Source organism: Nanorana parkeri, unplaced genomic scaffold, assembly GCF_000935625.1.
Source record: "Nanorana parkeri isolate BGI_ZX_2015 unplaced genomic scaffold, ASM93562v1 scaffold864, whole genome shotgun sequence".
Classification (NCBI taxonomy): Eukaryota; Metazoa; Chordata; class Amphibia; order Anura; family Dicroglossidae; genus Nanorana; species Nanorana parkeri.
In genome coordinates, this window is record NW_017307132.1 from 608,019 (window position 1) to 623,643 (window position 15,625).

Sequence of the window (15,625 nt, forward strand, 5' to 3'; positions counted from 1 at the left end):
AATAGCATGCAGACTCATTAGCTTCACTTAATGTGAAGGTGTTTATCAACCCTAAAATGGGTGTCAACTCCATTATACACATAACAGAATATTTAATTTTTGCAAGAAACATGCAAAAATAAAATACAGTAAGAGGCAATGCGGGTGGGAATTCAGAGGTTCCTAATAACCCACACTTTAGACTGTATTGCACCACCATTTAAATGAGAACCTTTAAAATGCGTGCCGAGAGGTATACTACTTAAACATTGTACGCTACTTATAAAAATGGTAGAGAGGGAGAAAGAACTAAGGCTCTGCTTTCCGAGATACATGATCTTGAAATGCGGTAGAAATCTGGAGGTGATATAGGGCTGTATCAGGAGCTGTTGAATAGAAGAATGGAGCTACATACTTTAGATCAAATGTATACCTGGTATAAAAAGGAACAAACCTATTTTTATGAATTAGGGAATACATCTGGTAGGTTATTGGCTAGGTCAATTAAGGATAGACAGACAAAAGCATATATAGTAAAAAAAATCCAAGGCCCTTCAGGGGGGTGGAGCATGTGTCAGAGCACATAGCGGAAGTATATTATTCTGATTTATATCTCCTCTACAGAATCCTCTAATGAGCAAGTTACACAGATGTGCACGATTATATACACATGCAACACATGAGAACTCATTACCATTTCTCGGCAAAGGAGGAGAACTATAAGAGCTTTGGCCTCAGGAGAGAGTTCAGGGCCACGGGATAAGGGGTTAAACGGGTCTATTCTATAAACCTTTACGGGAACCTCCCATTACCCATTTTAAAAGTAGGCCTTTAATTCCATCTCAGAGGAATGCCCTTTCCCAAGACAAGCACAGGAAGTATTACGGTAATCCAAGGAAAATAAGGATAGCAAGTTGTGTGCAAATTATAGACCAATTTCTTTGGTTAAGATTTACACTAAGATCATAGCCAAGCAGCACACATATATCCCTCAATTGATGCATTTGGATCAGGTAGGGTTTGTACCGCTCATGAGACAAGGGATGACACAGTGAAGACCCTTACGCTAATGGGTTATGCACAGAAGTCTAGTTCACCAAATTAGTTGTCGGTAAATCCCGATAAAGCAGTTGATCGTCTGGGGGTGGAGTTATCTTAGCAGTAACTCTTGCGCAGATAGGCATTACAGGTTTGCTTTTGACTAAAATTTTGGCATTACAGAAAGCTCAAACTGCTAGAGGCAAAATTAATGGGATTCCATCATCAAGAACGGTACGCAGCAGTGTTGTCCACCCTCTCCATATTTATACATATTGGCCATGAACATCTGGCAGTGGCCCGTGTATTAACCCCATGATTAAAGGAATTTGTTTTAGGAACCTTCCTCGCTCGGAGGATAGCTTCTCAGTTTTTCGGAAGTCAGTCATTTTAAAGTGATCATGAATAAAACTAAGGCACTTACTGCTTCATTATTGGACAAGGAGGTTGGAGATCTTCAATAGGTTTTTCCATTTGTATTGAAAAAGCGAGCGCAATAAAATATCTGGGGTTCTCCCCGTCAACAAGTAGTGAAGTGTTACGGGACCTTAACGAGAAGCCGTTAAAATCAAAGTACAAAAATAGGGTAAATTCAAATATGCTCGGTTTGGTGGGGTGGCATTGTATTAAAATGGATATTCTCATATCTTCCCAGACAGTACCTATTGACACCATAGATTTTTTTTCATTGGTCATTATATATAGCCTTGATCCAAATCCGCAGTGCGATCGTCCTGCATCCGAAACGCAGACACGTGTCTGCGTTCCAGTGCATCCTGCGAAAATACTGCAAGCACTAGTGGGATGCTTGGCTGCGGTGACATTTACCAATGCACCGCCATGCCCCCTCCTGCCCCTGAATGCAGGGAGCCGGACGGCTTGCGTTTCAGAGGCCAAACACACTGCAGCACAGTTACCAGGGACATGGTGGAAGTGTCCTCAAGTTGGGCCCTTTTGGACAGCAGTGATTGATATCTATGAATGTATGGCAAAAACAAAAAGGTGGGTCCAACACCTCAGTTAGCTTTACTTTCCATTTTTCAGGCAGGGATAGCAGCAGCTTATAGGTCAAATAAATCAGTAGTTCCTCCTACACTGCTGTAATGGATGGAGGTGGTGCATCATTTGCAACTTATGAAGGAATTGAGGGCAAGCATGTAGGATAGATGCACCCACTTTTTGGATATACGGGATAGTTGGATTCAAAATTGTAACAGTTCAAAATGAAAGAAGCAGCTGAAATAGGGCCTGCATGAGTTGTTTGAGTAGAGATAGAGGATGGAGTACGTCTTAGGGTCCCCACACACCTTACGATTATCGTACGATAATCGCGGGAAATCCAGTGATCGTAAGGTGTGTGGAAGCCGTGCGACCTCTACTACTGTAAGGTCGCACGACTTTAAACTTACGGACATGTGCGAAAACCCACTGAGCATCGTACGATATTCGGCGGGTTTGTGGCATGTCCAGACGATAACAGCCGTACGGGCCGGTGTACGCAAGCGCACACTGCCTGTTCGGCATTGCGGTCATCAGAAGCCCGCCCCTCAGGGGGTGTGGCTTGCGATCATCGCAAGTACGATCTGACTATGCAAGATAGGCAGATCGTACGTTTTTTTAAGTACCGTACAACGATCGCAAGACAGTAGTCTTGCGATGGTTGTATGGTTGTAAGGAGTGTGCCCAGCCTTAGTTGTTGGGAGCCCCCTGGTCACAGATGCTATGTCCCATTGAAAATTACATTAAAGTCCATTGAATTTTAACAGTATAATCAGAAGATTACAGATGATCAGATTAAGCTTTTGAAAGTTCTGTAGGCAAAGTAATAAATTATCCAAGTAAAAACCATGCATCAAGAGCACAAAACCATAGGGTATAGTTAAAACCAAAACCACCACATGGTACAACCCAACACCTATGTACATGTTACAACACCAATTAACAGCTCTCACCTTCTACTAAAGTGCTCACTGCCATAAGGGCATCTTCCTGTACACCTCCCGAACCAGCTGTACTCTGAAACATGCGTAGTAGGGAAGCCATCACAACATCAGATATCTGAAGTGCATCTTGGGGCTGCACCTTACGAAGCACATTCTGGAAGACAACGTATATATAAAAAATAAAAAAAACTCAGTGAGATGGACTGAGTTATTCACAATAAATACAAATTTGCCATTCTGTAAGATACTGCTCCTGAACTATGTGACAATATATTTGAACATTTTAACAAAACAGGATTCCAGAATCTAGATTTCCATTCTCCCTTACAGATTAAAGAGAATCGTGTACCTACATACACAAAAGCACCAGGAATAAGTTTCTGCTCCTCCAGGGAGGTGGGGGACAAACAGGAGACTTCAGGCCGCCAAGAAAGCGTACTACATGTCAAAGCTGTCCCTCTCCTAGACAGCCAATAACTTTATAGTATACATGACAATCATAAGGCTTATAACAAACAAGAGCCATAAGCTTAACCCTTCCTGGCAGTATGATTCTCAGTATTAATTTCTCGCCGGTTCAACCCCTCTTCAATGGCGGCGCTCACATGGAAGGAACCCAGAAGACGCCCGAGTGCGGCTCGGGGTTATCGCTTTTGGTACGGAAAATTTACCCCCGAGCCACACTCAGGATTACCGCCAGGAAGGTTAAATTGGCTCTCGCTCTGCGCCATGTTTAGAAGTGATCAGGCAGCTATCCTGCCATCAGAGTCAACGAAAGACTGGTAGGCAAAAATAGCCTCTCCTTATCTAGACTGTGGGTTCATTATTTACAGGTTCAGAGAAACTCTGCACGAAATGGTGCGAGCGTGCTTGGGAGCGTGTTGGCAGAATGCTCAGTAATTAAAAGTCCATAGTGAACATGGAGGTCCTTGGGGGCATGAAGGGGGCCTCAACCCAGTAGAGCTGAAGTAAACTTTGCAGACAATGACGCTATAACAGGTCCCAGTTATTGGATGTAAAAATCGGCCAATAAATGCCACCAGAACTACTAGAGTATAAGGGCTGAGGACACGTACCGACAGACCCTCCCGCCCAGCAGGGCAGTTTCACCTATGGCCAATTCTGGGCGTGGTAGTTTTTTGCAATTTCGCGGCCGTGCGCAATTTTAATGCTTGACCTGTTTGGTGTCTATAACCGATGCGAGCCTCTCTTTTATATTTTACCAAACAATTGGGTAATAAATGTTTCATAACAAAAACGGAAAAATTATTTCCCCCGTTATATAGTACAAAAAATAAACCCCAGCTTTCGCCAGATCACTTCTACGGGCCGGGGGCATTTTATTCTACAAGGTCTTGGCTTTCAGAAAATGTATGTTTGGGGGTTTTAAGTATTTTTCAGGCCTAGAATGTGGTTTATAAATTGGGTGCAAAAAAACAAAAGGTCAGTCATTAACCAGTTTAACAATGAGGAATGAAAACAAACTTTTATATACTTCATTGTTGTAGCACCTGAAAAGCCCTCATCATTTTTTTATTAGTCCAACTAGAATATCTAGTGATGTGGTGCAATTACTGAAAATTAAATCTAAACTCACAGTAAATGCTGCTTTTTATCCCAAAATACAGACTGACAGCTCACCGCTCATTTCGACCACGATCTGCAAAGTAGATGACACAAATGGCAGCTCTGTCACTGCCCCAGCACTTTTCAGACAAGCAGGAGGCACTAGAATTGGATGGGTAGCCTGGCTTTGTGGAGAGAGTGCAAAGACCCTGAGAAAAGAGGTCAAACAAGTGGTGGTGTCCTTTGCAGAGCATGGTCAGGAAAGAAGAGAACTGGGCCTCTCTCAGTAGCGTTCCCATACAAAAGCATGGGATAAAAAGCAACATACACTGGTAGTTCGGTGACTGATCCGAAAACTAGCTATGGTCAAAAAGCCAACTAATGACAGTCCTTTAACTGAACACAAGGCAGCATTCCATATGTGGAATACTGATATACAATAGATAGACTAATCTTTGGTAATGTCTAAGACAGATGCTGCTCTAAGCGATAAATAAAATACGGATGTCTTCAGAAAGTCATAATCAACACAGTAGGTCATCTGTGTGGTGCATGAACTAGTCATCTTCAGACATTCAATCATCTCCATTGATGAGGTGGAAGGATAGGTTAATAGACTTACCTGGAGAGTAGCACAGAGAAGCGACTGCAGATCGTTGAATTGTATCCTGTCTGATGTGCTCTGTATATGAGACTAGAAGGGAGATAAGAGGTAGAATACATAGTTAGGTTGGAGGGTGTGGAGAAACAAAGTCTTAAGTTCAACCCATAGGAGAACAAATGCTTAGTTACCCACAGTTCATACAGAGGAAGGCAAAAACCCCTATAAGGCAAGCTTCTATTTGCTCCAACAGGGGCAACAGTTATCCCACAAGGCAATTGGATATTCCCTGAATTAACAATCTGTTTTTTATATCTATAAAAACATCTAGTACTATTCTGTTCCATTTAAGAACGCATCCACATTTTAACAAAAGTTACCTGAGCTAGCTAAGAACATGTTTCAAGCTTTCAGCAGTTACCACTCCTACCTCCATCTGTAGCACTTGCTGTAGTCTCTCCATTATCACTAGTGTGGTTTTCTGAACAGCAGGGTAGCAGTCCTTGGCACTATTTTTGACTATTTCCATTAGAGCTTCATAGGCAGCACTTCGTAGATTGTTCTGGTGTCCATCGGGCCTGAAAAGAGGGTAAATATAGCTGTTCAACTGCTTTTATAACCTGCCACCAACACTAAGGTGGCTACATGACAGCAACTGCTCAGGTTGTCTTCAGAAAGTCACAATCAACACAGTGGATTCTGTGTGGTGCATGAACAAGTCATCACAAGACAACTAGTTCTTCAAAAAAATAAACAGAAGCCATTCGAAAAGGAAGAAGTATGAAATTAAAGCTTTCCACTACTACATTTGTCCTAAGTTTCACAAGACTAATACTTGTGGCAGACTGCTCACCTGTCAGTGGTCTCCAGAAGCTTCTGCACAATGACCTCAAAGGAGCTGGACAAGCAGTAGGAAGCTGGTTCCTCCTGGTCATCAGTCACATCAGCAGCTTCATAAGCAGCTTCAGCCAAACTGGTGAAGGCCTTAAAACACAAGAGCAGCAAAATGAGAATAACACTGGAGTTGATGCTAAAAGCCATTAGTCAAGTGCCTTGGTTTCTATAACATTTAAACCACTACCACAGAAGATACACTTACCCAGCACACGTTAGTAGCCACCCTGGGTTCAGCCCCCAGCCCCTCAATGAGGCACTGCAGTAAAGGAACGAGGTAAACATCATTGATCGCTGCCTCAGGGAGCAGCTCGCATATCCGGCCAACAGTCCAGGCAGTAGTGTCCCTCACCACAACACTGGGGTCTTTCATTAGCTCTATAAGGGTGGGCATAGCCTACAAGAGACCATAAGCAAAGTTAGCTTTTTAGTTTAACCACTGCATCAGTAGAATGTTACATGGGATACAAAAAAAAAATAGGCCGAGCTGTCACTCACGCAGCAGGGTGGAACTAGACAGATTGTCAGGATCCGTTCCGGCTGCAGCATGGTCAGTATATCGCGGGCAGTAGCCCACTATACACAGCTTTGGGTCGCAGGAGGTTAGTATATGTACTCCCATGACCCTAAAGAGAACTATGGGGGAAACACTTACCCCATAGTTCTCTTAAGTCATAAATGGCATGAATAGTTTGTGGTTAAAGATGAGGGCAAGAATGACAGCCAGGCAATTTAGCATTAACACTGTTTCTTGGGAAAGGATTCCTTAAAAAGAAAACATGCCTCAAGTATAAAACTAGGGCTGCCACCATTTACACTTTTAAAAACACTAGTTTTTGGTTATGTGGGTAAAAAAAAAAACCCTCAGAGTGCTAACTGCAAACCCACTTTCACCTTTCAAAGGAAACCTCTTATGAAACAGCCAGGTCAAAAGAAAAAAAAAAAGCCGGTGTTTTATTTCTAGTCTGCAAAGCTTAAATGACATGATATAAAAGTTGATTCCCAAATGTTATGCCTAATACAACAGTCTACTTGCCCCTGTAAACCAACCAACCAAAACCATCAGTATAAAAAGAAACAAGTTTGCCTGAACCCATTTAACTTTTCAGGTACTTGCACAATGCAATGTTTTTTAGAATGTCTTCAGAAAGTCATAATCAACACAGAATATTCTGCGTGGTGCATGAACTTATCATCCTTAGACACAGCATGCAATCTAGACAGTATAGGGAGGAGTTTCACCTGTATGACTAGAGGTTTCAGCTGGCTGGCTTCAGGCCCCTCCAGGATACATCCAAATGCCATGACTGCAGCATCCCTGTATCGCCAATCTGGGTTCTTAATGTGCTCTTTGATGAATGGCAGCACATGGGGCACAATATCATCCTCGCAACACGTGGCAAGTAGCATGAGGCATACACCAGCAGCCTTACAAGGATTCCAGTCATCGTCATCATCATTCTCATCCTGGAAGGAGAAAGGAACACAAGTTAAAATGAACGGGGAGCCTGATTTTACACTGTTCCGTGTAAGCTTTCAGTAAACTATAAGCTTCACTGCTTTCATGTTTTCAGAATGGCATCTCTACCAACCTGTTTTGTCAAGGTCTGTGTCAGAATGGGGACCAGGTATTGCAAAGCCCCCTTAGCATAGAATTTGCTGGTGTGTTCTGGAGGTCTTCCCTGTTCTGCTGCCTGTAAAGAGAAAAACTGTTTACATGTTAAGACCCACTAATATGGGGGGTGGGGGTGCTTAGGTCATGACTACCAGGCAATTCTAGAAATCGTGCCAAAAATCCTGCTGCCTGCAGACGCCTTCAGCAAACAATCAGATTCTGTGCAGTATCAGATTTGCAATCCTGAGACAATACAGGTGAGAAAAATCTTGTTGTTGGTTGAAATAAAAATGGATTTCAATCAGTTGCGAGAAGTGATAATTAGTAAAGCGTTAGACTTACAACTGGGCATTGCAGCAATGCTACCTATAGAGGAACCTAGTACAAGTGTAAAATGTCTTCTGTAACAGAATACTACTAAAAAAAGGTCCCAACAGCAAGTCAATGAACCACTTGAGTTTAAGGCACTGCTTTAAGGCACTAGAGCTGGAATTGCTTGCAGTCCGTGACAGTTGGGGTCCAGCACTCAGCTCAGGAGCTGAAACCATCAGCTCCAGCGGTTCAGATGATGCCAAAAGGAGCACAATTTTAAAAAGGGATTGTAAACACAATGACGAGGTGTTGTTTACATCAGGACTGAATCTATGTCACAGCACTTCCTGCCGGTATAGAAGCTCAGGGAGAGCTGATACAGGTCTGTCAAGCCTCTCCTTACAACAGCAGACCACTGCTATAGTGATCTCCTGCTGGCAGATGGCAATAGACCACTACTAGAATTGATCTGCTGCTGCACAGCAGCATGGGGGAAAAGGAGGGTGTTTGGATTGGTTCTCCAGTGACCAGATTGATCAGCCATGGAGAAAGAAAATGTACTTAGAATGTTTATCAATCGCAAACCAGCAAAAAGTACTTAGTGCCAACTGTTGCCTTAGTCAAGACAACTTTATTTTACACTAACAATTGACACAATTTACCATTAGAAACAAAAGGAGGAAAAAACAAAAACAAAAAAAACCACCACACACTAACTCATCCACACTATCCAAAAAAAAAAAAAAAAGGAGTTTGGCTTAAAGTTCACTTTTGGCATAAGGCACTACTAACTGTAATGTAACCCACATTACCTCAGATGCTTCAATTGCCAGGTCCATTTCCTCATCACAAACATTGGACCAGAACTCAATTCCCTGCAGAGCGACTTCATCAATTTCATTCTTCATTGCCTCCACAGTGATCTGCAGAATACAGGAGGTGTTACACAACACTCTTCAGACTAAAGTAAAACCTGGTTATGATTCTATACTCACGGCAAACAGTGCAGGGCCCATGTAGGTTTCCATATATTGATAGTACAAGGACATGATCTTCACCAGGTTTTGTAATGCAGCCACTCGCACCTACAAAAGATTACACATGAATAACCGACTAACCAATAAAAATATAGCATCTACAAGGATGTTGGTACCCACAAAACTCACCCTAGTATCAGGGCACTGTGTTGCTTCACAGACCACTTGCATTATATAGTGTCTTTCAGCCTTGAAGGGGAAAAAAAAAAATATATAAAAATGTAATTATCACACATTGGGCTCAGTTTACAAAGCAGTGTTTCTCGTGCTCAGCTGTTATTTACTTTGATACCACCCCTTTAGCTCAGATTTGTTAAATCTCAATTCACAAAAGATACATAACAGCTTTAGCCCCTCCTTTAGTTACTGGTATTTTACAGCTACTAGTGCCATTATATCACTGATTTTGGTCTAAAGAGCTGATAAAATTATTGTATTGTAAAAGCCAATTCACAAAGATGACCACAAATCATCACCCCTTAAAATGGGGAAAGGAGAGGAGGCCGGAAATCCTGTTTACCTCAGTTTATTTACCTGATGGCCAGTCTCTTGCAGCTGCCCCTCAGTTACTAGCTTGTTCTACACGTAATCTAATCAGAGAAGTACACCACCAGTGCTTAATTTTCCATTGGCCATAGTAAATGTACTGTACTGTGAATTCTAGTTTGGTTATCATGCCACTAGAGTGCTTAAAAGACACTTTCCTTGACATTGCGAGATAGTAGGAGCATGGATGTGAGCAATCTATTGCAAGAGACTTGGCGCCAGAAGATGGGTACCAGATAGGATTTATCTATAGAGAGGGGCTTGGCAAAGTTCTGCTGCAGACTGTGTTCCTAGGGATCAGAGTCTCTGGGCACAAAAAAGATGCAAAAGGTACAAGAAAGGACCTTTTGTTAGACATGGATTAAGAGACAGGTTCGCTTTTAACTATAGTCTATTAACTAGAGTAGCTCTTTCACAATTTCCACAAGACATTTCCACAAGTTATATTCTACTACTCTCATAAGCATGAAATTTCAAGTCCAAACTAAAGTGCTGACGAACCAGTTACTTCAGCAGTTAAATTAGGAAAATTACAAAACATGCAGCAGATTTTTGCCCCGTTAAATCCAGCAGACTGTTTTAGTGCAAAGAACAATAGCCAGTTCAAGCATCACAACTATCTGCTGCAAGCTCAGCAATTCCACAAATTCTCCATAGCGCATCCATAGCTCTGACCTCCCCTAGCAGAATGGCTGATGTCCCAGGTAATATACAAACATTTTTTTTCCCTCTCACCTCTTTGTCAAAGTTAGATTTTGTGAACTCCAGAGAGTTGAGAAGAGCATTTGTTGCTGCTAGTCTGACATTGTTGCTTGGCTCCTCTTTTCTCATACCCTGGATGATAGCAGTCAGGATTTCATTGGATTTGTGTTGCAGTTGTTCTGGATCCTAAACCACATAAGGAAAGAATCAAACACTATTAGCGTCACCAAAATTGTCGACAGCCCACACCGTAAAAAGGACTTTAACTCAGATTGTATGTACTTGCCATACAACTACCAGTCATTCCACAGTGAAAAACTTGATCTAGCAAGTAAAACTAGTTGAAACTGATGTAAGCAAAACAGTTACTGCCCTCCGAGATCTCCATCTGTTTGTATTGCATTTAACAAGTAGGGTTAAATTTAGGGTGGAGGGTTTGAGGACAATGACCCAACATAATGCTTTTGCATTGTGGGAGGAACTCACACAGGCAGAACAAAACTGCCAACCACTTAAGTCAATTTAAAGCCGGCCATACACCTCTAGATTATCTGCAGATTTTCTGTGGTCAGATGGAAAAAGTGCAACAGACTCCTCCATCTACGCAACACTGTGTGGCTGGAGGAATCTCCCACTGGGCCAAGCTTCAGTATCTGGCTAGCCAGCCCCGCTGGCTATCACAATACCGGAACAATGCCTGCAGCCAGATTGTTCAGATAATTTGAGACCCAGCGGGGCCAACAAGCAAGATACTGAAGCTTGGCCCAGCGGTAGATTTGTACATCCACGCAGTTTAGCGTAGATGGAGGAATCTGTTGCACTTTTTCCATCTAGCCATAGGAAATCTGCAGGTAATCTATAGGTGTATTGCCAGCTTCAGAGTTGCTGATCCGGAACAAGCTTGCAAATCAGAGTAGGTTCTGTTTTAAGTTAGAAGTCCATGTGTTTACTCCTCACCACCGGTGAGGTTTTTCCAAATACCAAGTTGAACCCATGTTCTCAACCCATATGTAACATCCACAACATTTTCCAATAGTAGGGCTGCAACCAACTAATCGATTAAGCGATAATTATCGATGAGAATAGATGTCAACTATTGGCATCGATTAGTTGGTTGGATACCCTAGCTCTCTCCTCCATGCTGGGAGGAGGGCACAGCAAGCAGTGGGTGGGTGCAATAGCCAGCCTGCTATTGGAATTTGAAATGGCCAATAGCAGGCTGGTCATTGCACCCGCCCACTACCTGCTGTATTTACATTCTGCTGCAGTCTGCAGAATCTTGCCACTGGCAGCTGTCATTTCTTGGCTGAAGCTATTCAAGCGCCATATGTTCACAATAAATCATTAAAAAAAAAATTGGGCCTGACAAATTCTGCTGTGGGAGGTGCATTGCAGTGCCATTCATTTCAATGGCACCCGAAATGCACCTACCACCCAGTGTGATTGCCCGCACAGTACTGCAATGCCGTGCATTCCAGTGCAGTTTGATTGCAAAAAATAGTGCCTGCAGTTTTATCCTGGGTGGCATTTAATTTTGTTTTATCATCTGGAAAAAATTTTAAAAAATCGGCCAACTAATCGATTATGTTTTTTAGTTGCGACCCTAGCCAATACGCAACTTTATTACCACACTATCCGTTTCTGTATAAAAGATCCCATAAAGAGCCTTCTAGGAATGTGACAAACGCACATTCATCATCTTTTCATTTCTAATACCTTTAAATACAGCTCTTTTAAAATGGCTTGCTGCTGTGACACTGTTGTATCTGCAGCACCTTCAGGGGTATGTATTGAAGCCATTTTCTCCTACACATTGCAGAGCTCAGACCCCATATTATAGCCCACTTGTAGAGCGTGAAGAAAATCACAGCGACCACCATTTTGCCTGAAATGTCAAGCTGTAATATCAGTAACCAGCAAATAAAGATAAGAGCGCCTCTTCAGATTACTTTAGACCGGGTTCAATTCTGGCAAGAATTCTGTACAGTGAATAAAGCCCAAGGATCCAGGGAAGAGATTTTCCCACTGGTATCAGCAGAAATATAAGTAGTATTTACTAATTAGACACAGTTTAAGATATTTCAGAATATCTTAAATTCCATAAGAAAGGAATTAAAAAATAAAAATAAAATACAAAATATACATTCATCAGAATATAGCAAATACCTCTAGGAAGCCTGCTTTAAATGAGAACTATGGGGTTATGGCTTTTTCCCCCCATCATTCTCCTAATGGTAACGGGAGGACACAAACTAGCGTCCTCCCGTCACCCAAAGCTCAGTATACCGCGAGCTGTGAGATGCCGCAGCCGGAACGGATCACGACAATTCTGTCTGGATCCACCCAGCTGAGTGACAGCTGGCTCTGCCTATCTAGAGGCAAAGCAAGCTGTACCCGCCCCCTCCCCAAGTCAGCACTGGAGGATCGGATAGGGGAGGGGGGAATCCAGCCACTCGTCACAGGATCGAGAAGTGAGCGAGCGCCAGTATGTGTTTGCTCACTTCACAATCTACTGAGCCGACCTGTGACAGTCTCATTGTCACAGGTCAGCTAGAACTATGAGGCGGAGTGAAAATCACTCACCTCATAGTTCTCCTTTAAAAGAAAAAAGAAAAGAAAAAATTAAACTTACAATGTCCTGGCATATATATCCAATTGCTTCCAGCGTAGATTCTTTCATATGCTCTGTACTGTTTGGGTCTGTCACATTAGCAACAAGCTGTGGTATTAGCTGCGGCCATTGGTTGACTGTTATTTCAGCACAAGCTATCCCCGCCACACACTGTGATGCTGAACTGGGTCTGTAGCTTTCTGTTCCCAGTGTACGCAGAACCTGCAGAGAAGAGAAGATACATGTCACTTAACAGCAATCATTTCAATTGCTTTCTTTGATTGGAATACTCAGAACTTACCAAAGCTTTAATTTCTCCCCGAACATTGGAATCAATTGCCAGCCACCGCTGTTGATACTGTGCCTTCAAATCTGGGTCTTTTGAGGTCAAAGAGTTCTTTATCTGTAAACCGGAAGCAACTCTTGCAACCTGACTGTTTGCAGGATTGGCCAGCACTTTTGAGAGCTCCAAAAGGAAGATTGACAAACTATTGGGGCAAATTGTCCATGAAAAATAAATGGAACAAGGCCCATCCTTGCTTGGCAACATGTTCTGGTGTGTTTTGGGGTTTATAAACAGATGGATTAAGCATTTTAACGGAAACCCAAAACAAATAGGGACCACACAAAACAGGTTGCCCATGATCCCAAGTTTTAAAACTGTAGTGTGTATGACAGCTCTAATACCCATGGAGACAAATGGAGGCTGTTAAAACATGTATTGACATGTCACTGCTGTGAACTGGAGCGTACCCCAAATTTCATAATTTGGAGGTTCCCTATGGCACCTGCATTTTATTATGTAGGCTAACCAACCAATCTCCACCACAAGGAAGTTTCTTGAATCAGCCTAAGTCGACCCAGCATCACCACTCTGGGAAGCTGTTAAAACTAGCGCTAAATCCAACTGCTTCAATAAAGCATAACCACAAATGATTCATTTTTTTTATTTTTTTTTTAGAGTAGGAGAGGCTGTGGGACAAGAAATTTTCCAAAAAATGTTTACCACTTGATCTTCTGTATGCCTTTTATTGCTGTGAACATGTAGCATACTGCTGTCTGAACCAAAATACTAGAGCCATTTTGTCTGGGTCATGTCCAATGCAACAGGAAGACAATTTTCAGTGTATTCACAGATCACAAAACCACTGCAATTAACAGCAGACAGTGTGAAAAGTTTTAGTCACCATATTGCGGTGTTAAAGAATTGCTCTATACTGCACATTCCAAACAAGGACATTGTCCTTCGCCGTAATACTTTGGCAGCAGCCAAAAGCACCAGCCAACCAGCATAAGCTCTGGTTTGACAGCCCTACCCCCAATTAGTAATATGCACCAGTAATTATAATCCCAGGCAGCACAGGATGTTAACCTTCGTCCAAATATGCCAATATATTGAAAGAATTCCCAAGGACATTGCTGCTGGAGTTAATACTTTTGATCTTTCCAAAGATCGTTGCTGTTGCAAAAAAAAAAAAAAGGTAGAGGGAAAGAAAGGACTGGTAACCAGTACTGCCTGTAGGCTTCCTGCTGCTGATGTTCTCTGTATGCAGCCATCTTGAAAGAGACAGAACTTTGCTTTCTCATGTCAGAGCCTCCAGCAAAGAGAACAGTGAGCAGCACAGTAGTGACATCACCAAATCTCCTAAAAAACTAGCACTAAGAGGCAATCATTGAAAACCATGGGTTGCATCAATAAAATTATGGATAGCAGGCAATTGTGCCCTTCTCCCAATACATGCCAACACAGATCTCAAGTCTGTAGCCCTTTCCCACTAAGCCTGCCTACCCTCAAAACCCAGGAAAATAGTGCCGAACTTGGGCTCTTCTAATCTTCTCCCTTTGCAGCAAGCTGTTCAACCACCTCACCTCAAAATCACTAGCCTTCCATTTTCTGCAGGAATCTTGCTCACAATTTCCCATGGTTTGTGCATGCAGATGTTGCAAAACAATCCCAGGAAGAGAATTTTACATTAACCCTGAACCTTGCTTGTCTTTATTCTACTCCAACTCCAAAAATGATCCAGTTGCTATGAAAAGATTTGACCCTAAAGCAACCAGTGGAAAGAAAAAACAACAAATTGATACCTTCTCAGAAATCAGTGTCAAATCTTAAGCTGGCCATATACTAGTAGATTTGATAATTAACTTTCATACGAAAGATCTTTGGTTTGACTTTAATAGTTGACTGGGTCAAATCAACGATTGACGTAGTGGGGGAAAAAAAAGTCGAAGCAGCAGGATATCGTTTTTCCCAAATTAACGCAACTAGAACAGTGAATGTGGTTTTTGTTATGGGACAATTCCAAAATCGAATGTTAGAATCAAACAATTCCGTTCGACATTCGTCAAGTGTCTGATGGCATTACCGTTCAGAATCTAGTGAATAGCCCGCTTTAGTCATCTTCTTCCACAGTAGGAGACACTGCTATCTGATAGCATGTCCCCCGCCGGCTGCTAGATCACCAATTTATTCCGAAGTGATGCATTACCTGGTGGGAGGAACCACAGCATCCAGCAGGGAACAAGTTATCCAACACACAGATAGCAGCAGTGCCTTTATGCGTGGAAGAGAACAAAGATTTCCCCTCATCCAGTAAAGTATGCAACTTCTTCCTTTAGAGTGTACAGCGGCCTCAAATCTCATAATCGAAAAGGGGTCACTACTATACAAAGCCATTTATACTTCAACCAGCTGGACTTCCCCTTTGTCTGCTAAGGGTTTTCAGAAATAACCAACTCATCACAGAATAAAAGGTGGCCATGGACAGTAGAGATCTG

General features: G+C 42.3%; 1 protein-coding gene across 2 annotated transcripts in view; it reads right to left on the bottom strand.

Moving 5' to 3' along the window:
* Positions 1–15,625, bottom strand: part of KPNB1 (karyopherin subunit beta 1) — a 28,291-nt gene that overhangs the window by 7,824 nt on the left and 4,842 nt on the right. The window contains exons 3-15 of one of the 2 annotated variants that reach the window (XM_018565596.1): positions 13,146–13,332; positions 12,866–13,066; positions 10,267–10,419; positions 9,115–9,174; positions 8,944–9,033; positions 8,761–8,871; positions 7,614–7,715; positions 7,264–7,488; positions 6,227–6,418; positions 5,981–6,111; positions 5,558–5,705; positions 5,149–5,220; positions 2,970–3,114 (exon numbers count right to left, since the gene is read on the bottom strand). In XM_018565596.1, the coding sequence (XP_018421098.1) occupies positions 2,970–3,114; positions 5,149–5,220; positions 5,558–5,705; positions 5,981–6,111; positions 6,227–6,418; positions 7,264–7,488; positions 7,614–7,715; positions 8,761–8,871; positions 8,944–9,033; positions 9,115–9,174; positions 10,267–10,419; positions 12,866–13,066; positions 13,146–13,332 (1,817 nt within the window). The remainder of the gene's footprint in view (positions 1–2,969; positions 3,115–5,148; positions 5,221–5,557; positions 5,706–5,980; positions 6,112–6,226; positions 6,419–7,263; positions 7,489–7,613; positions 7,716–8,760; positions 8,872–8,943; positions 9,034–9,114; positions 9,175–10,266; positions 10,420–12,865; positions 13,067–13,145; positions 13,333–15,625) is intronic. The other variant, XM_018565597.1, reaches the window with a different exon arrangement.